The sequence below is a fragment of the Teleopsis dalmanni genome, chromosome X, assembly GCF_002237135.1.
Source record: "Teleopsis dalmanni isolate 2A chromosome X, ASM223713v2, whole genome shotgun sequence".
Taxonomy (NCBI): domain Eukaryota; kingdom Metazoa; phylum Arthropoda; class Insecta; order Diptera; family Diopsidae; genus Teleopsis; species Teleopsis dalmanni.
The window spans coordinates 51,717,617-51,744,232 of record NC_051848.1 but is presented as its reverse complement, the minus strand read 5'-3'; the positions used below and the strand labels follow the sequence as shown (position 1 = coordinate 51,744,232).

General features: G+C 29.3%; 4 protein-coding genes across 4 annotated transcripts; 2 read left to right on the top strand and 2 right to left on the bottom strand.

The window, feature by feature from the left end:
• Positions 1–4,062: 4,062 nt before the first annotated feature.
• LOC119687238 lies at positions 4,063–4,491 on the top strand. Its single transcript, XM_038101496.1, has 2 exons — positions 4,063–4,228; positions 4,289–4,491. The coding sequence occupies exons 1-2, from the start codon at positions 4,143–4,145 to the stop codon at positions 4,440–4,442; spliced, it is 240 nt and encodes a 79-aa protein (XP_037957424.1). The 5' UTR covers positions 4,063–4,142; the 3' UTR covers positions 4,443–4,491.
• Positions 4,492–6,950: 2,459 nt separating this feature from the next.
• LOC119687900 (NADH dehydrogenase [ubiquinone] flavoprotein 1, mitochondrial) lies at positions 6,951–8,968 on the bottom strand. The gene is made up of 4 exons (XM_038102446.1): positions 8,861–8,968; positions 8,277–8,630; positions 7,381–8,215; positions 6,951–7,312 (listed from the first exon to the last, which is right to left on the bottom strand). Exons 1-4 carry the CDS (start codon positions 8,907–8,909, stop codon positions 7,117–7,119), a joined length of 1,434 nt encoding a protein of 477 aa, XP_037958374.1. The 5' UTR covers positions 8,910–8,968; the 3' UTR covers positions 6,951–7,116.
• A 1,275-nt stretch (positions 8,969–10,243) lies between these two features.
• On the top strand, positions 10,244–11,107 carry LOC119687901 (E3 ubiquitin-protein ligase PPP1R11). The gene is made up of 3 exons (XM_038102447.1): positions 10,244–10,491; positions 10,554–10,665; positions 10,733–11,107. Exons 1-3 carry the CDS (start codon positions 10,420–10,422, stop codon positions 10,915–10,917), a joined length of 369 nt encoding a protein of 122 aa, XP_037958375.1. The 5' UTR covers positions 10,244–10,419; the 3' UTR covers positions 10,918–11,107.
• Positions 11,108–15,539: 4,432 nt separating this feature from the next.
• LOC119688926 (F-box/WD repeat-containing protein 5) lies at positions 15,540–26,295 on the bottom strand. Its single transcript, XM_038103606.1, has 9 exons — positions 25,659–26,295; positions 22,977–23,134; positions 21,354–21,531; positions 20,981–21,279; positions 20,386–20,910; positions 19,700–19,806; positions 18,171–18,383; positions 16,008–16,158; positions 15,540–15,948 (listed from the first exon to the last, which is right to left on the bottom strand). Exons 1-9 carry the CDS (start codon positions 25,924–25,926, stop codon positions 15,862–15,864), a joined length of 1,986 nt encoding a protein of 661 aa, XP_037959534.1. The 5' UTR covers positions 25,927–26,295; the 3' UTR covers positions 15,540–15,861.
• Between the last annotated feature and the right edge of the window lie 321 nt (positions 26,296–26,616).

Below are 26,616 nucleotides of genomic sequence, written 5' to 3'. Positions count from 1 at the left end.
TACTTTAAAAAAAATTTATTAATAAGTTTATTGTTATTACATTAGTTTTTTCAGTTAGTCACTTTAGAAAAGTGCTTGCATACTAAAATTTATTATAAGGCCAACTAAAGATGTTTAACTATACGTTTTGGGACTCAATTTTTTTTTTATAATTAGTTATAATTGCCTGTCCAGCCGTATGATACAGAAGCTTGTAAAGTCCAATAGTGATAAGAAGGCGTTAGGAGCATTCGAGAGAAAAATTCTTCGAAGGCTTTTGCTATATGAGCTATACCGCACATAAAAATTCAGCGGCTTTGCTGGCTTCATGCGAATGGAAAAAAGTGCTGCGGCTAGAAAGGTATTCGATTAGGTACCCGCAGGTGGAAAATGCGGTAGCGGACGTCCGCATTTTCGGTAGAAGTACCAGAAGTACTAGTAGCATTTTCGGTAGAAGTACGTTCCCAAATCGTACCAGTGAGCAACGATTTGGGAACTCTCGGTACTACTAACTGGAGACAGCAAGCAACTAATCGAGTGATCAAGAACGTTTAATGTCTGTAATGGTCAACTAAGTAGAGACTAACAGCAAGTTATTTAATCATAGTTACTACTTATTCTGTTTCACAAATTATAAAGGAAACAAAAATAAACATCTCAAATAAAACAAAATAAGTAGTTCTTTTGATATGGGTCTAATGCGCGTGAAATCGGGAATTATTCATTATTTAACCAGTGTATTATTTCTTTTTTGGTTTGCCTGAAAGTAGACCATTGTTAATTTTGTTAAGTCAAATAAACTATTTTTTTTCTATTTTATATATATATATATATATATATATAGAGCGTGGAGTGTTACACATCTAAATTTTTTAAGATACGATAATTAACTGATGCAAATAAAATCAATTTATTTTACAATTCACTAATTGATCCAAATTTGTCCAACAATATCATTAGCCTCAAACTTCTTGAAAAATGTATAAATATAGCTTTTGAAAAATGTATATATTGCCTTCTATATTTTATGTTTATGTATTCTTGGCCTGCAAGTTGTAATAGATCATCGTTTGAAATAATCCTTGGCACCCAAATTCGCATAATATTTCTTAAGCATCTCTTCGTAAAACTCCGTAGCGTTCGCGCTATTGTGGAGTTCGCCAGCCAGGTTTCAGATGCATACAATACCATAGACTTCACGCACACATTATAAAAATGTGTTTTCATCCATAAGAGTACATGTATTGCGATAAAACAATGAACAAGAGGAGAGGAGTGAGGTTCCATTGGATAGATTGTCTCTTCTTAGATGTAGAAGCAATACGAATTATCAGTGAAATGTACACAAAATTCCCATCTAGTTCTAATAATAAATGATGATGAGGAACAGTATAATTTCAGCTCTTCAACATATTATTTTAAAACTATATCGAAGTTTCAAAAAATTCAATAAAAAGGTCTTATGTATGTTTTGAATAGATACAAGTAATTGATATAAATCCTATTAACATTTATCGCATTATTTTTTATTTTATATTTAATATGTGAGTCTAAGTAGACTAATATAGTATTAGTTATTTCATAAAAAGCTATGATATGTTAAAGGAAGGTCAAACCTCTTCAATTAACTTGAAAACATATTTTGATTAAACGGTCTCCAAAATTTTAGAGATATCGCAGTGTGAATTAGTGCTCGCATACTTATATTAATGTCCAGATAAGACTGAACACTGACACAGTAGGTGTCTCTTCATCAGCTAAAAGCGAACAAAATCTATAGAAATTGCGATTGGACAGACTCATCATAGCTTTATATCGTTCCACGAAGAAGTGCCCCGGAGAAGCTGATACTATTTTATTTCATCTTATTCGTACAAAACCTGTACATGTACCATGTCACGTTAAATTAACTACTATAATATTTATTTTTATTAAAAAAGTAGAAGTGAAAATTGCCCAACAGCGGGTACTGCGGCCAGAAGAGACCTATTGTACCAGAACTACTATAATAAGTACACTACTTTTCGAAACCTCTCTAATAAAGTAAGTAAATTAATTCTCGTTTGAAGCTGACTCATCAACCTGCTCGTTCTGTTTTATTTTTATGATCGTTAAATTGATCTAGATTCGCGAACATTGGAACTGCTAACTAATATTCTATGTTACGTTTATCTTTGTGAATATTTCATCTTTATGCAAGCTCTTAGGATAGCACATATTTATGGTCAAAATATAGAGTCCGGCTGGTATATCACTTTCTATTTAGGGACTGTAGATTGAAATTATTATTTTTCTGCTTCGTTATTTCATCTATTGAGAGTATTAGAAGTAAAGTTGTTTTTGTTGTTGATGACAATGTACAATCAAATATTTATATATATTTATATATATATAATAAATTCTTTAAGAGAATGATATGACCAATGGGTTGCTAAATTTTAAAAGCTAAAAAAAATTGAATTGAAGATGTAATTTCAGTAATTAAAAAATTTAAAATAAATTATTCAAAGAAAAGATACTAGCAATATGATATAAAAAGTACGTCATACTAATTCATAAAAATATCAGACTATATATAGCTTTATACCTTATCCGAAAAATGCATAATAAAATAAAGAAATTTGGTTGAAACCATCAAATTCCTGAATAATTTTTATAAGAAATTCAGATTTAAAGCTAGTGAACATGCCAAACAACCATTAATAAAGTTCTACCTCTCAAATAGCAGGATATTATTTTTTTTTTTTTTGAAATCCATTTATTTTATTACAATCTGTCAGGTATTACGATCTACAAAAAAAAAAAAAAAGAAGGGCACGCATGGACTACTATGCCCAGTGAAAGTGATGGAAGGGGACATCAGGTGTGAAACCAGCGGGTTTCGGTGCATATATATACGATGAGCGTAATTCTTTAAAATACTGGCTATTTCTTCCTTGATTGTCCGAACATATAATTGTTTATGCAGCTGTTCATTCGTTATATACCAAGGTACATTTGTGATCATTCGTAATGTTTTAGATTGGAAAGGCTGGATAATTGCCAGGTTTGAGTCTGCTGCAGTACCCCATAATTGGGCCCTATAACTCCATATAGGTAGCAGGATATTATTGAAAAATTATTTTTAAGTATTAAATAATTCTTGAAATAATAAATATAAATTATTTATAAATCATGGACGTAATCAAATGAAACTAGCTCTGGTATACCCTAAAAGTGTACCCATCACTTCCCACACATGTGATGAATCAATGGCGATGGTATGAGTATGCATGATGACTTTTTTATAATGTGGTTTAGAAATAAGAGATTAATTTGAGTATGCAGAACTGTTTTTAGTTAAACTAAATTTGTAATTTTAGAGAATAATAGCTTTTAATCAGGATTTCATTGATTATTTCTTCTGAGTGGAGTTTTTATTCGACATTTTTGTTTTGTAAATTATGTCTCATATCCATTATTTATAACCTCATAGCCATTATTTAACCTCAAGTGAACATTGGGTACAAGGCCGTCACGTCACTTCGCGCCAAGCCAACTTAACCTAACCTAATCATAACCTAACTACGCTTATGTTTTAATTTAAATATATATAATACCAGCAGAGAATCGCAAGTAGCAGTGAAAATTTCCAGAAATACTATTGAAGATATAGAAAATATATTATTTTTACTCTGTCTGTTCTAAAGAGATAATTAGCCAATATCGTCCAACATTCGACTTTCTGAGTTAAATCATTATATATGTTCCTGCAATTAAGCACATATCTATTAAGTATATTTCATTTATAACAAATCTAATTAAAAAACAATGGTTTTATAAGAGCTCTTCATTTTATTAATCCGGATTGTAAAATAATAGCACCACATCGAGCCTGAAGAATCCTCTACTTAATCTTTTTTTCTTTTCGTTGACTTCTGAATAAATTTCGGACATAAAATTTTAAATAGTCACATCAGCTTATTATGATTTATATATGAATAAATTTAATTACCTATAGCAAATACAAATGCACATACCTATATAGGTGTTTATAAATATCTAAACAATAGCACAAATATCTCACCGCTTAGAACGATTCTTAGCAATTAGTAAGTGATTCTTCACCGAGCTAGACATATCCACACTCGCAAGCGCGCCACAGTGTCTTCGCTAGATTAGCAATGCAAATTAGTATGAAACGTTTAATTTATTTTTGTTTGTTATTTTGTTTAATATTTTTAAATTATTGTGTCGCAGCACCACGAAAGTAATTTTTAAATTAAAATCAATTAACAAGAAATTAATAACTTTTTATTCAAAATTTTAGATATAACTTTGTGCCTGCAAAATGTGTACTACAGCCGATAAAACAAAAAATTGGTGGACCATTCTATGTCTGTACATTCCCACCCCATTACGCCGATGTATCACAGGAAGACATTGACGCAGTTGTGGAACATATACAAACACTTAATTTATAAATTAATAATAATACTATTCTATATATACTATTCTGTATATATTATTGTTGTTCTGTGTTTTCATTATAACAAATACTTATTTAAACTTTTATAAGATATATGATATCCTTTTTTATTTTTTTTTTATGACAAGACATAAAAGAATAGAAGTTAATAGAATAGAAGTCTATGCTAACAGTAGAGTGGACAGCTGGGATGTTTGCAACTGATCCTAACTGAATGTTATATTCTTTCAAATAAACTTTTAATATAAGTTGTTAAAGATGTTTTACTATCAACCAAAGATAGATACTCCCAAATCACTTTTTTTCTCTTGATCTAGTTCAGAGCTGTACAGTAATTAGAAGTTTTATTTCGTTTTAGAAATGGTTCCATTTTGTTGCCCCGGACAGTTTCGACCTGTTCAGATAGTAACACAAGTCAAGATAACCCGTTAGATGAACTGTTTCTTTGTAGTTATAAAACAGAACAAATATATTAGTCTGGTGGTTACCTGGGCTATCACGCTATTGCTGACAGCTTTCTGTTGATATCCAAACTCATCAGAGGTTAGTTGTGGATCACTACAAGGCATGAACAGGCACTCAGTATAATAAAGACATTGAGATAGAAATCTCTTTAATCAAATCATATAAACATAATTCAGCAGATAATTACAATCCTTAATATGACAAACCTGAAATATGAACACTGAACTACAATATGCCTTAATCAAAAGTCAATACTCTTTATTAAAATATGTCAAAATATTAATACATTGTTGTATAAACATTAAGATTTAGAGCATACATAAGATCTATGTATCTATGGACTTAATACACATCTTAACAAAGAGATATGAAGACTTCGGTCTCTTCAGTATATTACATTCTACCGTTTTGAAATACGTATCTATGTACTTAATCCACATCTCAACAAAGTTATGAAGACTTCGGTCTCTTCAGTATATTACATATTACCGTGTTAAAATATGTATTTAAGACGACTTGATTTTGCCATGCAAATAAGAAATTACTCATTTTAAATTCTTTTAAATACAATAAGTATTTTAAAGTAAAATATTTATATGGAAAGGTGTTGATCCTGACTTAAGCTCCGCGGTGGCCTCAGCACACGTATCGATATAATGTGTTGACGAAAGCCCCATTGGAACTAAACCGGAACCAATTGAAGCTATACATTCGGATAATGTTTCCTCCTCGGTGAGAAGTGAGGAGTATCTAACATCACTGTCGTTCTTCGGGTCACAGCACCTAGTTGAAAACATATTTGTTGTTGACTCTAATGAGGTGCATGGATTGTCCCGTCACCAAAACCGTATCAAAGAATTTATATTTTATATTTTTATATGCTGATGCACTCTGATATCTCGTAAAACGGTAGAAAACGGTAATTAATAATCATAAACTATTTTTATCACTTCCATATACATATAAATTATTTCTATCTCTCACTCTCTCTTATCCTCATCTCTCAGTGGAGCATAGGGCCTGCATTGCGAATTATTTCTATACATTTAATAAACCTTATTTGTGTTTGTATTTTGAATATACAATGTATATACATATATAGCAGTAAAATAGTCATAAAAAAACTTTTATCTATTCATCTTAAATCTCTATCGATTAAAAACTGATATAAATCATTTGATGCATTCATGTTCAGCTATTGCTTCTAAGAAAAAAAGTTAAATAAACTGGAAAACACTAAAATGTTTATATCCGAACAATGCAAAAATAATTGCTTAACTCAAAAATTCCAACATCCATTAGTAACGCACCGTAGTATTTAAAAAACCAATCATTTTAATAGATACTTCGATTTTTTAACACGATTTAAAAAACACCAAAACACACTAGAAAAGCCTTTACTTTATAGTAATGACCTTTGTGCCTTTTAGTATCTCATCATCTATGAAAATAAATAACAAATCACGTCAAAATTATATCATAAATACTGAGATTTTACAACTTATCAGTTAAACGAACGTAATAAAAAACAATGCAAGCTGAATGAAAAAGACTTGCCTCTAGTCTTCCACCTCATCGCGCTACTTATATCTTATAATGTATGAAATATTTGTAGTTATTCTTGAAAGTTTTATTGTTGCGTTTGTTTTGTTTCAGTCCCTAATAAGATGAATGAGTCGTCAGTACAGACAACTAGTACCAGGACATAGACTATTGGTAAGTGGTCTTTTAAAGTTACTCACTAGGTTTAGGAAAGCCAACTTAATCCTCTAAAATATATTATTTAATATAAATGGCTTTGTAACCAATTCCGCTATACACAGTTCGTAGCTGTAGTTCATGTTAGGAATTACAAACAGTACCTAATCATCTGAAGAGACAAGTGACTCCGGCCGTAAACCCTGCTCTTCTAAAGTTAAATTACTTAAGCTATGGTACCAGCCTACCTTGCAGTTGATCACATTAAATCTTTTCATTTGAATGATTAAATAAATGTCATTTAAATAGGAAGTACATTAAGTATTCAAACAATTTTACATATTATTTTTAATTAGGTCAATTGTTTGGCAAATCTGTTTTATTTTTATAGTTCAGATTATGACTCTTACATATTTGGTAAGACCATTTAAATTTTATTTAATTTTAATAATAAAACTTTACACATTCGTTAAACAATTATTGCTAGCATTTATATTTTTGCTAATTTAGTATCGAACAGACGCTCTCTGCGTTTCATACTGCTTCATTCTAGCCTCAATTACTGGTCTAAAGTGGCGTATTAAGCCTTGCACTGGCCAAGCAGCGCCATCACCCAAAGCGCAAATTGTGTGTCCTTCGATTTGTTTTGATATTTCCCAGAGCATATCAATTTCGTCTGCACCTGCATCACCGCTCACAAATCTAAAATTGTAAACAAAACACAAAATTTACTCCGATAAGTTACATAAAAACTTTGATAATTCACTTACCGCGTCATAATTTTATTCATCCAACCAATACCTTCACGACATGGTGTACATTGACCACAACTTTCATGTTTATAAAATGAAATTAAACGCGCAATTGCCTTAATAATATCTGTTGATTTGTCCATCACAATAATGGCAGCAGTACCAAGTGAGGTTTGCGCCGCAATAAGACCATCAAAATCCATAATAACATCATCACATACATTCTTTGGTATAACAGGTGTTGAGGAACCACCTGGTATTACACCAAGTAAATTATCCCAACCACCGCGCACACCACCAGCATGACGTTCAATTAACTCCTTTAGTGGTATGGACATTTCCTCTTCCACAGTGCACGGATTATTCACATGACCTGATATATTAAATAGCTTAGTGCCAGAATTACGTGTACGACCGAAACTTGCAAACCAAGCGCCACCACGTCGACATATTGCTGGTGCAACAGCAACTGTTTCTACATTAGTTACAGTCGTTGGACAACCGAAAACACCAACATCAGCAGGGAATGGCGGCTTCAAACGTGGTTTACCTTGTTTGCCTTCAAGTGATTCAATTAAAGCAGTTTCTTCACCACAAATGTAAGCACCAGCACCACGATGCATAAATATATCAAAATCATAACCAGAACCACATGCATTCTTGCCAATAAGACCTGCCTGATAAGCTTCCGCTATAGCCAATTGCATATTGGATGCTTCATTGTAGAATTCACCACGTATATAAATATATGCAGCTTGTGCACCCATTGCACGACCAGCAATTAAACAACCTTCAACTAATTTGTGTGGATCATGACGCATAATATCACGATCCTTGCAGGTACCAGGTTCACCTAAATATTTGATTCAAAATTAAAACTAGTATAACACTATTTATATTATTTTTAAACTTACCTTCATCTGCGTTAACTACAAGATACTTGGGACGACCATCTGATGGTTTATTCATAAATGACCATTTCATGCCACTCGGGAAGCCAGCACCACCGCGTCCACGTAAACCAGATGTTTTAATCTCATTGATAATCCAGTCAGGACCCTTCAAAACAATTTCTTTTGTTTTATACCAATCACCACGCTTGATAGCACCTTTGAGACGCCAATCATGTCTGCCATACAAATTAGTAAATACGCGATCTTGATCAGCGAGTGGACCAAACTTTGTTTTGGTTTGTGGTGGTGGTGTGCCTGGTGGAGGTGCTTGTGTACCTTGCAGACGTCGCTGTGCTACCGATGGTAGAGCACACACTGAAATAATATGCAATTATATTAATAATTATAGATAAATTTTAATAAACGACGTCATAGTATCTTCGTGCAAAATCAATGTTTGTTATGGTTGCAACAAAAAAAATTACATAATTTTGCAGGGCAATTTTCACACTTAAGCAACTGTTGTAGCTTTTTGAAAATGCTATCAGGTGAATAATTTAATATTTCCCAACGTAAATTTATCAAAAATTATGTATTTAACTTACCAATTTGTGTTTTTTGTAAATAATTTAATCGCACTAAAGCGCCTGCCATTTTTGGAACTTCTTCCAATAAATGTGACGTTTGAGTTGTAGCCAACAATAGAGTTTACAAGTGCAAGCAAGCAAAAACAAAATACATTACATAGCGGCTGCATTTTCACGTAGTTGTTTGTGTAATACATCAATTTTATATGCTTAAAATATTAATACTATTAATGTTATTATTGTGTTGTTCAATTATTTAAAAAAAAAAATATTTAATGAGATATCTTAAATGATTATAATGACTTCAGTTGTTGAACGAAGTTGGCAACTCTATAGCAGTCAGCTGATCACTTATATATCAATCTGGTGGTCTGTATAAACATAGCTTATATATAAATTGTTTTTAATTTACATTATTTACATTATTTTCATAATGCAAATGCTATTTTTTTAACATACAAAACTATATAAATATATATATATATATATAATTATATATATATATATATATATATATATATATATATTGAGTGTAATCACTTAATAATTTCTAACCCAAAATATATATTTATATATTTTTTATTTAGGCCGTGTGCGAATTCGAGTATATTGAGGTAAAGTAAATTGAAATTCTTTAGGGATTTTTTGCACTGCACTTATGGAAATATTTATTTATTGCACTTATTTATTATTTACCGTTAAAAGTTTTCAAATTTATTTATTTATTTATTAAACGTCTTATAAAAGTTTCGCAATGGTAATACCTAATTTTTATCTAACTTTTCTTTTTTCACTACCTCGAAGTATATTAATTACCTTATAATCTGATTGTGTATGTTGTATTTATGTTTTTTTGACGCATTTCAATATTGATTTATTTATTACAATTAAAACTTAAAAAAATTAAGAGTTAAACTTTTTTTTTAATATTATCAATGCCGCTCAAGTGAACAATTCGAAAATTTAAATTGAAACCAAAACAGCTGATTTGCAGCTGTTGCTTTTGTTCACATTTATGAACGTGCATGGCCGTGTGCGTGTTCGAGAAAATTGATGGTAAATTGAGGGAAATAGTGAAATATGTCGGTATGGCAGTGAATGTTGGTATTTACAAGAATTTTGAGTAGTGTAAATTAGATTAAAATTAGGTGTTATCATTGTGAAAAGTTTATAGGTTGTTTAATAAAAAAATGTGAAAACTTTTAACGAAAAATAATAAATAAGTGCAAAAAATAATTAAATAAATATTTACATAAGTGTAATGCACAAAATCTCTAGGAAATTTCAATTTACTTTACCTCAATATGCTTGAACTCACACACGGCTTAAAAAACATTTTACACACATTTTATAATTTTCGAACGCATTATCTAGCAATTTTATGCGATTTCTGTTTGTTTTTTTTTTTTGTTGACATTTTGATAACCAAAATATGTGCAATCAAATGATTATAAAATATGTAGTAATGTTTTTGTTTACAAAATTTTAAATTTTTAACACAAGTATAAAAAATCGGTTATGTATTTTTAAAAATATTTAATAAAAAACTAAATTATAAAAAAAATACATTAACATCAATGGCAAACGTTGATCGTGTGGACAACGTAGTCTCTTCTCAGACGCAATTAGTTGGAGAAGAGGAAGTACAGGTAATTTATAGCTTATGTTATATAAAGTAATACAATATTTTACAATTTATTGCAATCGATAGGCACAACCGCCAGTATTGAGATTGCGTCTAAAGAAGCCAAAATCAAAACGTTCTGTTGCTTGGCGTGAGGACACGGTCGACAATGAACACGCAAACAAAAAAAAATCAAAGTGTAAGATTTTAAAAAGTACATTTGACATTATTTAAATTTTACTTTAATTAAATTAAATATATTTAAGGTTGCTGTATCTTTCGAAAACAACACGAATTTGGTGAGAGTTCATCAGAAAGTGATGACGATTGTGAAAATTGTTTCGGTCATCCGGAGAAACGTAAAAAGAACCAAAAGCCTGCACCGCCGGAACAAAACGATTTAGATGCTAATGAGAATAACAATAATGATACTGAAAAAGATAACAATTAAACAACAACGCCAATAAAATAATTAGATTTGTGCAGGGACCGAAAATAACAGTCATTTCAAAAATGTTGAAGAAAAAAACCGCAACATAAAGTTGTTTAAACTTATATTTAAGTATATAGTTATTATAACTATATCATTTCATTTTTAATATGCATGCTTGTTATATATGTGAGTGTTTTAAAATAAAACTCAAAAAATAATAATTAAATTTGCTTTATATTATATTCATCAAAAATAATTATTATCATTTGCCTTTTATTTTAGAACGCACAATAACTCTTATTTTTGCATTATAAATATAAAAATCAGAAATTAGTCTTATTTTTAAAAACCAAATATAACTCACACTGGCCTCCTGAATAATTTTAAAAACGAAAATATAAAACGCATTTTTCATATATACTACGGTATATGGTACCTTATATGAAAATGTCAGTTATATTTTGTTTTCAAAAATAAGACTTTGTGATTTTTATATATTTAAACCAAAATAACAGTTATTTGTGTGTTTTAAAATAAAAGGCACATGATAATAATTATTTTTGATGAATATTATATAAAACAAATTTAATTATTTTTTAAATTTTATTTTAAAATGCGAATGATAACAGTTATAAGGTGATTTTTTTTTTAAATGTTAACTGTTACGGTCCCTGGATATGTGTGAATTAATTCTAATTATATTTAAGTCATTTTGTAAACTTAATCGCTTTATGTAGAATGTGTTACTTTTTAATTTTATTAAAAATTAGGTAGAGTGCCTAATTAAATTATATATCTATCTATCTATTTACACATATATATTTGTTGAATAACTACCAAATAAATATCTTTAAAATTATAAACTTAACATAAAGCAAGTGATTTTTATATAAGTATAACATTGGTGTGAGTGGTACTTGGGTGTCTGTAAAGAAGAGTGACTGCAAGACATTGACGTTGAGGACATAATTGCTAATTGACACTTAACAGTTTTTTGGTGTGTGTTACAATCAGAGTTCGTATTTGCGTACCCATGAGCGGTTCTTTTTTGCTCATTATACTCACAGCTCATGAGTAGACAAGAAACTCTTCATACGATTGTTCACGCTCACGAGCGAGCCCAAATGCAGAGCTCACGTTCATGAGCAAGAGTCGCCATTAAGTTATGAATTGGCTCACGCTCCTGAGCAAGAGTACGAGCTGAGCCTAATGAGACCTCATGCGCTGCTTACAAGAAAGTGCTGCATGGTAGAAAAAGAAAAACATATACCATAGTTGTGCCACTATTTATTTGAATTTTGCGCGTTTACTTAATTGTTTTATATTTTTAAATTATATTAAGTTTTAAATTATGTTATATTGTGTTTCGAAAAATTTGGAAATAAAAAAATAAGTATTTCAAAGTTTTACACAAATGTAATAAAACGATTTGCTTAGAATGCGAAAAACAAGTGTAATAAATTTTATATGCCTTAAATCTAATTAAAAACTATTGCCAGTAACCTAGCTTTTTAGCTGAGCTTTCGGCTCGTGAGATCTAATGAGCAGTTCTTCAATATGAGCAAATTGAAGACTCACGCTGATGAGCAGCTCTTCAATATGAGCAAATACTGAGCTCACCTAATAATTGACTCTTGCTCATGAGTCTAAGGTACTCATAAGTAAGTAAATATAAACCAAGGTTATAATATATATACCTTATCGACTTAGACATCAGATCATTTTGTGATTTTTTTGAATTGTACACGGCATATTATAGATGTTGTTCTTACCTTGTAACCCCGATAATATTAGTCCTTATCGACTTACCATAGAAATCGGATCATTTTGTGACTTTTCCGAATTGCACACGGCACATTATAGGTGTTGTTCATCTAACCCGCGGAGACTATTTTATCCGAAACGTAGACCCAGGCGTTGTTCTTAACCCATAGCTCAGGAACCTGATTCTCACAACTATAGCTGTTAACTGTTCTACGGATTTGCTTGTCGACTCCAATTTTTTCTGTAGTTGCGCAATATAGCTGTTTGTGTAGTGGTTCATTATCATTTATTTATTTCTTAAATTTATCTGTCGGAAGAACAATTCCTGAGAGAAGAAAGGGTATTCTTTCCATTCCAACATCATCAGTTTAAGCAGGTAATAATAGACAAACGCACAGTGATTCAATTTAAAAAGAAACAACATATACGATAGCTGCAATCATCTTTTTTCTGTAGCAATTATTTGATGCAAGAGAGGGTGTGCGATGGATTGATGAGATTAAAAATTAACCTTATAAGATGAATGATCGAAACTACAAATGCATGATCAATGAACGAGATGTCTGAGTACGAATATTAAAGGATATTTCAACACACCCAGGGGTACATAAAAAATAGCTATATGATAAAAAATTTAAATAAAGACCAATATTGTTGTGAATATATATATAGTGATCTTTCAATTTTATTGATATATATGCTTATATTCTAATATACATCGATATATGTGAAAATGTTTTAATATTATATATATATATATACATATATATATATATGAATGGGTATATAGCGATATCAGTGGGTAGACGTGTTCATTATAATATTGATATAGTGCGGTGTTGATTTTTGGTTTTCTCATTGGATGAACAATTTGCATACATGTTTATTGTATTAAGTACGGAAACTGATGTTGTTTAACTAATTACCTACAAGCGTTATTCTCAAATAAAATGTTAGCAAATGATTATTTTATATTTTAGTCCTCAAATTGAGATTTTCCTAATATTGCAACATAACAACTTGTTAATAACTAATGTGAGTTTTTAATTTGTTGACTAAAGTAAGTCTGAACTCATTCTTTTGATAACTAGATTGTTTAAGTGACTGTTCGATTTTAAATTTAGATATGTATTATTTTTTAACTCGTCCCACAATTAATAGCTTACTTTAAAATTTAATGTTAGTTTTCTATTTAAAGAAACATTTAGAAATGTATTAGTTTTAAAGTTGAGAACTAATTATATTTAATTATTGTTATTCTTAATACTAGTCATTGATGAAAAAATTTAGTATTTTCGTCAATTCTAAAACATAGTACACATACCATATAATTAACAGTCCATTTCACAAATATTCAATTCAACAAATGACCAAATTCATTTATTCATATTCGTTATATATAAATGTATATACTTTGATAAATACTACAAGATACACATACGAATTTAAAAGAGAGTTACACTGTGAAATAACGCCCAAAATGCTATGAAACACTTACAGCTTCTGGGCTACAGAAAACAATATGTGTCATACCAAAATTACAACTTCATAATAACTAAGTTTGTAAAACCCACAGTTTTTGTTTAATGTATCATTTTACTTATGTTAGATGAGCGAAGGCCAGTGTATGACCATCGCTAATCCATGCTAGTTCGCTAACGGACCATTACTTGACCTCAAGTGGGTTTTGGTGTACAAAGCTGCCACTTTAACCTAACCTATTTAACGATTTGGCTGTGCAATAAATTATTCGTTAAATTTGACATGCATTGTACATTGGTTTACTGAGATCTATAAAACTTATGTTGCATATATAAATTGAATACCTTAGTTATATTGGTATATAGTAAGGTGTTTTATTCTTCACTCATTCTATTTATTTTCTGATAAACTTATTTTAACATAGTGCAACTATTTTCGTTATGTTTGTGTCAAAAAAATATTAATATTATTAAAATATTTAAGTATCTTGTATCTCTGCATGTTAACAGTAGTCTAAATACTTCAACACTTTACCACTGATTAAGATATATATATATATATAATCACACATATACATAAATATAGATACATAAATAGTTGTAATACACATAAATATGAATATAAACACATTTAAATATACATACATTACACAATTAAATAAGTTATATTAAATATAAACATTCATATATACATTTTCTGTTTTCTTATTAATCCTAATTTTAAAGACATTAAATCAAAAATATATTCAGTTTAGTTTCAAAAAGCTTAACTCGATTTTACTTCAATATATTGAACCAATCACAAAGATATTTAACATTTTATAGAAATTGTTTTGTTTATTTATCGTTTTACATAAAAATAAATAGAATTAACTAACAATTAAGAAATTTGAATTTATGAATTTATTTATTTTTGAAACACATCAAATTTTTTTTTAACATTATTAACATTTAAATTGTAATTAATATTTACATGTCTTGTGGTATTGCGTGTAAATGTTCTTACATATTTATACATACAATATTAGATTATAATATTTAATTAATAAGAAGCAAAGTACACTCACAATACCTTTTAAATAAATATATGCTTTAAAGCATAATATTTATTGTATTCATTGACTTTTGATTTATAATTTTTTATACAGATAAAACTGTTAGTGACTTAAACTTAATAGTAGTATGAGTATTAGTTTCAGATTTATTATTCGAATTAAAACGACAAATATTGCCTGTCTTTTTCCAAAAAATAAAATGCAATAAATGTTTAAAGTACCTCACTATAAGGTATTACTTTTAACAAATTTGTGAAAAAAATGTAATTAAAAACTTATTTAACACTTAAAATTAATAACAAAATTAAAAGATATAAACAACTTTTAAATTACAACAAAATAAATTAAGATATATATATAACAGATGCCAAATTAATAGATCACATTATTCATGTGTCCAAACTTGCAGTTAACTACTAACTGAAGCTTCGTCACTGTCATGGCTCCATATCCATTTTCATGGTTATAGACCCATACTCACGGGTGTATTGCCTAATGACAATACCCGGACACCTTGAACGAATAATTAATTTTTAATTCATTTTATACAAATATTGAATAACTTTTATTATAATATTTTATACTAATTTTAAATCAGGTGGAAATAGACTGTCGTTTTTCTTCAGTGTTTTTCTTAACACTTTGCAGTCAGTATTTAACTTTTATGACTCTTTATTCACTTCAATCGCTTTCTTTAGAATTAAGGAATTCAATTTATATTGTTTAGCCTTCGATCGTGAGCGCCAAATCTGTAATTAAGATAGCAAATAATTAGTATTTAATTATTTTTATATAAAACAAATTTTACCTTAATTTTGTAATCATCACTGGTTGTTACTAGCATCTCTGAATCAGCTGGATTAAAGCCAACACTGTTTACAACATCGCTATGTTTATATTTGGCCAAACATATACCATAGTAACGATCCCACAAATAAGCATGCATATCCTCAGCTCCACTTTAAAAGATTAATATAAGTGTTAATTATGCATATAGTACGTTTACACTGACGTTTTAAGGGATTTAAATTTAAGCAAAAATTGACAAATGAAATGTCATTTATCTCATTTTGTACAGATGAGTTGTAAATGACAATGAATGCAACGAGCAAATAGTGAATTTTAATAGACACAAAGATAGTGATAGACTAATAAAATACATGGTACAACCGACTTCAGCAATTTTTTAAAAGTAATTTTTATTGTTCGATGGCCTTTCTTAATAAAATGAACTTTTTCTTATATGATGAAAGCTGTTTACGGCTGTAGAGATACAATAAACTATACTACGAAGATATTTTAGATATATTCTGATGATTCTTTTAAAATATATATATACATATATACGTAATATATGTATCCATTGGCTTTTAAACACTGAGGGCCTGTTTCACAATTCACAAGAATCGATTCAAGAATCGCACAAGACCGATTAAATTAGCATTTTGCAGTAGTTTTACCTTTATATTTTAAGGGCTTGATAACGAGCATTTGAAAGATAATTTGTACACAAAATAAAATTTAAATATTTGCAGATTTATTTTAAAAATAAAATAATTAATTAAATTAAAAAACAATTAAATATGATTATAATGGCAACGGTTTGAGAGTCTGACTGCGAAAGTAATTGCAGAATAAAATAAATGTGTGGTTTGTTTAGTTTTCAATAACATTCTCACATTTATTTAATATTTTAATGAAAATTTAAATAAAGAGGTTTTTCGAACAGTAGTGAACTATAATAACAAAAATTACTTTTTATATTATTTTTATTAATTGAATGTTTGACTAAATACAATACAGCGGTTTTAAGTATTGCCAAATATTCATCATCAGTGGTCTTGAAAATAATTCTTGTATTTAATTATTCGTAAACAATTTTTTGAGCCTGTAAATACCAGGAATCAAACTCGTGCCCTGCCAAATTTAAAGCTCAGAGTCAGCGCAACTGACCCCAAACCGTACTTGACATTTTTCTGCAGTTTTTGTTAATTGGCTGTGAAAGTTCATTAACAAATTTACTTGCTGTGTTTATATTGAAACGAAATCATAAACCAGCTGTAGAATAAATGAATTAATTAATCATATTTTTATTTTTAATCGTTAAATTCCAATACTATTCTGTTTGTTTAACATTTAAATATAAACGGATAAAATTAGTATCACGTTTTTAATTTATGTTGTTAAAAATATTTTTTTTAATTTTAAAGTTAAACATGTAAAATAATGTAATATTATTTTCCCATAAGTCTTTATATTTCGCATTAACAATGAAAGGCTAAAAAAACTGATTATAATTTATTTCAGCGTCCTCAAATGTACATTATAAAACTAACTCCAAAATAAAAAAAAAAAGTTCAGAAGACTAAATAGAATATATAAATTAAATAAGTTCTTTATTTTCATTTTATATTAAATTGCTATACATTACATTAGCAACATACGCTTAATACATATTAAGCAAAACATATTTAATGCTAATGAGAATTATAAAATACTTCTTTTTGTTCACTTAGAGGAGCATTGTTGTTATTGCTTAGTGTTAAGAATTGTTTTAAAGTAAAAATAATTTACATTTAAGAAGCAATTTACTTCAATAAATGGAAAAATGCAAAATTAGTCCGCGATATTAATAGTAGATATACTATCGAAATAAACTAACAAAAAATTATCATTCCTTTTATTTTCATTTAGGAAAGAAATATGAATTATAGTCTAGAAAAGTGCGATTTTCTTCTACTTATGTTTAGTAAAATCCATGGCTTTTCACTAGTTTTTTGTATTTTATGAATACAAAACAACTAAAAGACCAATAAAAATGTTGTCTATAGTAAAATTCTAAAAATGCCGGTGTCACGTATAGACATTTTAGTAATTTTAAGCCACTGTAAACATAGTGTTAGCAATTAAAGCTTTATGGAAGTAAATAATGGAACTTCAATCAATACTTGATTAAATTTCTAACACTTACCTTGCAACATAATTATTGCACACATCCAAAAATATGAAAAAGGATTCCGTACTGGGTGTATAAGCCTTGTGAGAGCGTAACATATTTCCTACACGTTTAAGAGTCATCAAATCAATGACTTGTATGTCAATCTCCTGTGCAATTGGAGGCGGTTCCAATGGACTAGATATAACATAATTTTGAGGCCAAGGACGTGTATTCACATATAAGTATCTGTTGAAGGAAACAATAATATATAAAAACTAATGATATAGAAAGTATTAAATTATAAAATATTAATATGATACATACATATACATACAATAATTATACAATAAAATTTTTTTAAAAGATATAATACAGTGAAAGCTCTATTAAGCTTATACCGCCTAGACTTGCAATTCTTTCGGTTAAGAAAATTGTTTGGTAAAAGAATTGCCCGTTTCCCAAAACGTTGTTTGTATAAAAAATTAATATTATGTGTTAGCTACATTGCACGATTAAAAGATATATTAAAGATTAAAAGATTTATGGGAGCTTCCACTTAACTGTGCTTTTACTGCAATATAACAGCATAGTATGGGTTTTGATAGCTACATTAGTATCTCTGAATGAGATAACGCGATGCAGTTTAAAATATTTCTTCTCCATGTGCTTGGTCTCAATTTACAATTTATTTTAAATTGAGGAGCATTTCTAACAGTAAGTAAGTAAGCAAGCCTCTAATAAATAGAGATATGAGTTTATTATTATTATTCGAAACGTTTAAGGGCTATCATCAGTTATGACACATTGGAAAAAAGATGTGGTGTTTGTTGTAATTCACAGGGATTTGCTTGTCTGGCTCACCACACTTAAAAATCTAAAAATCGTTTGAAAGATCTTTCGTATTCTGGCAGGGGTCTTTTGCTAAAAGCTGCTTTCGATCTTTCTAAAGACCAAATGAAAGACTACTAATATAAAACAGATAATTTTATATTAGTAGACATCTTAAAATTTATTGAGTATTCTTTATAAGAATTTACGATTTAGATTATAAAATGTTATTTAAATATAAATGATGGCAGAACATACTTGGCAATTAAGTTTTTTAAACCAAGCATAAACATTTTATGTTGGTGTTGTAAGATATTAAATTTTAGTTAGGAGGAAAAAGCGACATTGGTCATCTTAAATGACGAATAACTTTGGAACGTCGACTTGAGCACTCCTGATACCTTTATATATTGTATAAATGTAATCAATACTAGAAAAATTTTGTCTTAACCTGCATTCATATTTCTTTCATGATGTTTCAGTAGCATAAGAAATTCAACACAGTTAAAAGATGGGAATGATTTGCTTAAAATGGTTGTAACGTTAAGCGTTTTTTTTTTTAATATTAAGGATTTGAACAGTTCCTTCTTTTTAGAGAAAAATATTTTTCTTTTAATTTTTTAGTATACATATATTATAATTAATTCGTATATAATAATAACTTAACAGCTCATAAAAAATATATAAATAAAAAATAAAATAAATTAAAATACATGTAAACTATGTAAACAAACCTGTGATCCGGACTCAAAGCCATGCCAACGATATGTCCATGAAGATCAATAATTTTATCTGGTGTATTAAAATTTTGTACAGCAGATATAGCAGGTTCAGGGCGTACCTAAAACAAAACAAAACAATGGATAAATAGATAACATAATAGTTCAGCAAATATTCTAATTAAATAGATATATAAACAGACAAAGTACATTACTTGATTATGTTACTAAAACTCTCAATTGTCACTGATAATAGAAATTTAGTTACAAATCATATTAAAATGGTTTTTATATACTTTTTTAATTCGGTTATAGATCACTTTTTGTTAAATAAATCAACGTTTGTTTAATATTGTTTAATATATTCTATACATCGACTCTCCTTGAGAGTCATCATCAGGATCACGATCTAATATAAATTAATATTACTAAAACTACATCTGCGTCATTCCCTTTATTTTATCGTCTACATTGCATATTAAACATTAACCTTTATCAAATTTGCAAAGCTAAATTATTCAATTTATTTTATAAACTACATTTTAGCCATTCCAAAAAGGTGGTAAATATGCGATTTGTATTTCTAATAATAACATAAACTAATTATTATAATTATTAAGATATGTACTAAAGCATAACAATGCTTATTTTAGTGACAAAATATTTAAAAAATACTTTCATTATATTTTTCAAAAATATACCTCTCGCTGTGCTGCTCTTCTAGCAGCTAAACGTTCCCTTAAGGGTAAACCAGGATCTAAACGCTTAGGGAAATTAACATTCCTAATACGCTTGATACCAATCTGATGCGGTGTGTAAGTTTTCGATCCCATAGAAAATATAAGATACTTTGGTATATGATTTTCCATTTCATCACTGCTCATATCCTCATTATCGTCATCTTCGTCATCATGGTTTAGTTGAGTTTGCTCTTGCAAATCAATATCATTTTCCATATCACTGTCTTCCACGGGAATATTCACATCATTACTATTTCCTACTACTTGATCATCGTCATCGGAGCTAGTTAATTCGTAGTCATTATTAAATTTAATATTTTTCAGATATGCTTCCGCATAGCGTATGGTTGCACTATCTACATTAGGATTTGATGTGCTTTGCTGTGCTACATCTGGTAAGCCCTCTATTTTATATGTTTTTGGTTGTTCTTGAGAGTTATGTACACCATTACTAGTTGTTGGAACTTCATCATCAGTTGCGGACTCCTTTAAAAATAAATATCATTACAAATGTAAATAAATAAAATATATAAAAAAATGAGTGTAGATAACTAACCTTACATTGTTTACCTTCTGGTGGTAAGGGATCGTTTTCATCATTTAACCATGGACATCTTGCAATCATAATCGCACGAACGGAACTTGCACTGAGATTTAAAAATTTGAATAGTTCACATGTTATGGGGACATGTTCCGAAGCAGTTTCTTGATTAGCTTTATTAAGTAGCAATCTTGATGTGCTAACCAAATGTGCTAACCATATTAAATCACCGGCGATTAGATATTGATCACTAAACCAAGTGCCAAATATATCATATGGTCGATTAACAACACGACAACGCAAATGCGATTTACCTATAAAGAAAACAGTTATTTTGAATAAATTGCATTAATAACTTTAATTAAATGTTTAAATTGAGCTCACAAACCATAAACAGTGAAAACAGCTATTTCACCAGATGTGCTATGCGGTGAACCAAAGTGAACACCTGATACCATTAACAAGGTATCGCTTTGATTGAACTGAGAGAATTGTGTATATTTCCAATTAAATTCCTTCATGTTATGTGCATACTTTTCACGACATGGATGATCCGAATTCCAAACCTGTGAATATCGTTATTTTTAGTTACAGAAATATTATCTATATTATAATTTATCTCTATACTAATAAAATATAAAATGAATCCATATCAGAGAAGGTGTTTTACAACTAGATTAGCAGGTATGTGGTTTGGGAAGGATAAGCACAAAGCTGAAGAGTTATATGGTAAAACAATAGAGTTAAGAATTCAGCTTAGGAAAAGAAGGATCCGCATTTCCTTCTACAATCGATAAAACCTCACTCAAAACTTTATCAAAACCATACAAAAATCTTAAACATCGTAACCTAAAAAAAAACGATACGGTGATCATGGTTCTAAGGACCGAGTATACGTTCCAAAGTTATATATCAATTTCGATGACCAAGTGCCATTCATATAATTCCAAGTGCCATTCATCTTAGAATTCTAAAATAAATAATTTTTATGACTTAAGAATCGACGATAAAGCGAAGATCTGCTTAGAACAGTTAATTCAGACTATATTGATTTATCTGGCTTTAAGCACGCATAGACCTATTGGGCTTTAAAGACATCACATGAAACAAGATATATACGTAGTCATAGAATTAGGTAATTAAAGACATCATATACTATATATTTGTACTATATATATATTTAACTATATATATATATATAGTTAAATATAACTATATATTTAACTATATATTTGTAGATGCATTAAGTAGTATATCATATAGCTGGCTTTGTCATGTCGTGCGAATGGAAGAAACTGCTCCGGCTGGAAAGGCGTTTGATTTGGTACCCGCAGGTGGAAAGCGAGGTGGAGGACGTCCGCATCTTCGGTGGAAGGATCAGGTGACTAACGATTTGAGAGCGCTCGATACTACCAACTGCCGACAGCAAGCAACTAATCGGGCGACTCACGACTCACGTCTGTAATGGTCAACTAAGTAAGTAAGTAAGTAGAATAAAATACTTCTAGCAATTTTTTCTTCTATGCTGTGCTAACATAGCTTACTTCTTGAGATATTGAGATTTAAAATTGTACATTTTTAACACTGCTAAGATCAACAAAAGCTATACACACTATTTAGTAAATGTAATTTTTACGACTAAAATGTACGAAATACCTGGGCCTTAACTTATTGTTAGTGATATTTTTTTTTCCCTAAAAATTAAGTTATGTTGAGACTGAATTCCGTTGTCAAATGGGCTTGCTTGAATGTTGGAGACATGCTGCAATTCCTATCATGAGCAATAAAGTGTATGAGCATTGATGGATTATTTGAAATGAAAACTAACGCTATCGCTCAAAAAATATTTGTTTTAAAATATTCCCAGAAAAAATATAACCAACGACTTGGAGTTCTATAAATTCAAAAAATATAAATAACTCTGAATGGAGAATATAACCAGTTTATAACATGTTTTTGTTATATACATATTAAGGACAGTGTTAGCTTCTAGTATTGTTGTATTACTTACTATAACATAACCATCTTTGGAGCACGTAGCAAACATATCACCATCGTGCGAAAAGCTAACATGGAGCACTTGATGAGCATGTCCACGTATGGATTGTGTTTGTATAAACGGTATTTCGCAGGCAAGTCGCACATATTCACTACGCCACGATTCAGCTCCTATAGGAAAGGATACATAAAAACAATATTAAACAAAATATATTGTATTTATCTTTTATTTGTTAAATGAAAATGCTTATGCCGAATATACTTCACTTCAACGCACACTTCTTTTTTGGGAGCTTAAGTTTTTTAAAGTCGAATTTGTTTTGGTCAGACATCAAAGGGTATTATCTTTTGAATAAACAAAAGCTGACGGACAATATATGGCCACTCAAGTGGGTTTTCAGTATAGTAATAATTAATTACTATATAATTCAACTGGGTTTAATTGTACTCATTATTAACATACAGATCTTAAGTATTATTTATCCTTGTTTACAGGATCTGAGGTCATTAATCTGGTATCGCTATAATTTTACACGGTCTATATATTTTTTTTTTGTTACGTTGTAAAATTAACGGAAGTTATTATACTTGTTGATATATGATATATGTGCTATAAGTTCAGGTAGCACCATCTATTTATTCAGAGTGGAACGAAATCATTAACGTGTTCTTAACATTATGTCTTTCATTAAAATATAGTTGAAATTTTGTTTTAATATATCAATACTTTATTTATTTATAGTATAAACCATTTGATGCGTCAAGGTATTTTTAAAAAATGGAAAAACTTGAACAACGTGCATTGATCAAATTGTAAGTGATGTAAAGCAATGAGAATCTATAACGAAATGCTGTATGTGTTAGGTAAATCTGTTCCTTTAAAAATAATGGCTTGGGTAGTCTTTTTAGAAGTGGTCGTACAAATCTTAAAAACAATTCAAGTAAAGTACGCCCAAAAACTGCATCAACAATAGAAATCGTAAACATAATATACGACATAATTCCAAGAACGGCCGGGTCTATGGCCCAAAAGCTAGCATTCATTTAAACACCCAAGTGTAACCACTTTAACCTGTTACATTCAAGAACAAAAACACCAATACCCAAATAATTAAAATTAAATAATAACACCTGTTATAAGTATAAATAGTTTGTAAATTGCATAGATGTTTTTAATATTAGGAATTCTCCTGATGAAGACAAAAGCGAATTTCCCGAAATACTTATAGGACTATACAAAAAAAAACTAACGAAATAAAACTTAAAATACTAAAAAACAAAACCGACTTTAGGACCAAGTGCCATTTACCAGACCCCAAAGGAAGTACACAGTAACAATAACATATCGTTTTGTAAGAGCATTGATTGGCCAAAAATAGACTTAATAGAAGTTCTACTCCTTGCATTAGGCATATTGGGCAATATTTTATGTTGAGTTGAATTTCAAAAACTAAGTTAATGGTTTCTTCACTTCACTATTTTGAATTAATCGCATTCAGCAACATCTAGAGCATTTCAGAAGGGTTATTTATTACTTTATCACTATGAATGATATGTGGGTTTATCATCATGATCTCGATTCGAAACAAGATGGTAGGAACCAGGCTTTAGACATTCAAATCAGTTCCAGAAATATAGTGAAATCGGTATAAGCGGTATAAACAGATATAAGCGTCAGTTAATAAATAATGTCATTTTTAAGACTAAAAATCGGTTTATCTCCGTAACACGAATTTATTCAACACTAAAATGTAATTAAAAAAATAAATAGTATAGATTATTAACTGGACATATTATAAACTATAAAGTAATTTTAATTACTTTTAATTAATTTAGTTAATTAAAAGTTAATTTAATTTATTAAACCCTAAAATGTAAATAAAAGAAGTATTAGAAAAATACTTATAATACATTATAAACTATAAAGTAATTGTAATTACTTTTAATTAATTTAGTTAATTAAAAGTTAATTTAATCTATTAAACACAAAATGTAATTAAAAGAATAATTAGAATAGATTTTTTACTGGGCACATTATAAACTATTAAGTAATTTTCATTACTTATAACTACTACATATAAATTGATATTTATATATATTATAAAATTATATATAAGGCTATGTATTTAAATTTTAGTATTAAACTAATTTTACTTTTTAATTTAATTTTAATTCAAATATCAATCAATAAACGAGCAGAGATTCCTAATTCCTAATTATTTCTATAATAAATAACAAATAAGAAAACAAATGTTTTATTGTTGTTTATAATCAATCTATATATCTAGACTCTGGCACTGATCCCATTTAAATTACAAATTACCCTTAAATGAGATATTTATAATTCCTCCCACCTACTTGTCTGTTTGTATGTAAACAGCCGAGCCGAGCGTGTGTATACATAAGTATTTTGCATATATGTATGTGCATAACATATGTTTGTTGCAAACACCAGTTGATATTGACATTTGTGCAAGAGTGGGTAAGGTTAGGCCAATTGTTGTTGTGGGGTTAAGAGAATTAGGTCAAGCTTGTGATAAAAATAATCTTCCCAGGTTGTGTGTAGGAAGAACTTCCACTCCCTAATTATTATTTAACTGCTATCATAATAGTGACCGCCTCGACTCGCCTTATCCCGCCCCATTTACTGTTTCCACTATACACTGCACTGTCATACATATATATTTATACGTACCTGGTTTTAATGGCAATGTCGGATCAATCTTGAAGTGACGATGCATTTTCTTTTTCCACAATAACTCATCGCTTGCAATTTCACGCCAACGTCGACAGACTCCACTCGCGCTAACTACATCCTTTACAGGCAACGAATAGAATATACTGTGCAAGATATGGTGTGGTATGGTCCACCATTTGGATTCTAGGAAATCCTGTTCCAATTCCTCTGCAATTGGGTTAGTATCCATTTCTTGCAAACTTGTGCTACTTGTGTTTGTTGTCATAATATCGCTTTTACTTTAATTTCTCAAAAATTTTTTCTTTCTTTTGCCCAAAAGTGTTATGGTAATTATGAAGAAACAAACAGCCAAAGTTTTCACTTTCTTTCGAAACTTACCTGTTAAAACTTGTATGCACGAAAATAACTTTCTTTGTTGTTTTTTTTTTTGCCTGTATTTTTGTTGTTATTCTTCGCAGTATTTGTAGTTTATCTTTTTCTGTTATACGCGATTCTGCAAAATTGTTTTGCCTTTTAAATTGTAATTTTTAGGTTTTTAATGCACACAATTTTCCATTAAAATATTTATGGCATATTTGCGGAATTGTTTCTTTGGTCAAAACACAGTACCAAAACAACAAATATTTTCACCTGAGTCAAGATAGCAACGACGCTGAGAGGACCACACCGGAAATGGAACACAAAATTTTTTTAAGTTTATTAAAACTTAATTAATTTGTCAAAATTAGCTAAATTTAAGCTTTTTCATCAAATAAAATATGTTATTTAAATAGAAAAATATATAGAAGAATCAATAATCTTTCATTTGGAATATATCTCATAATCGTATGTTGCGTACTAGCTGAGATATTTGAAAACTAAAAGGAAACTTTTTCAAAAAACTGACTATTTTTATTTAAAAAATTATTAAAAAACAATTAGGAGCATGCAGGACTTGCACGCACATGAGTTTGAA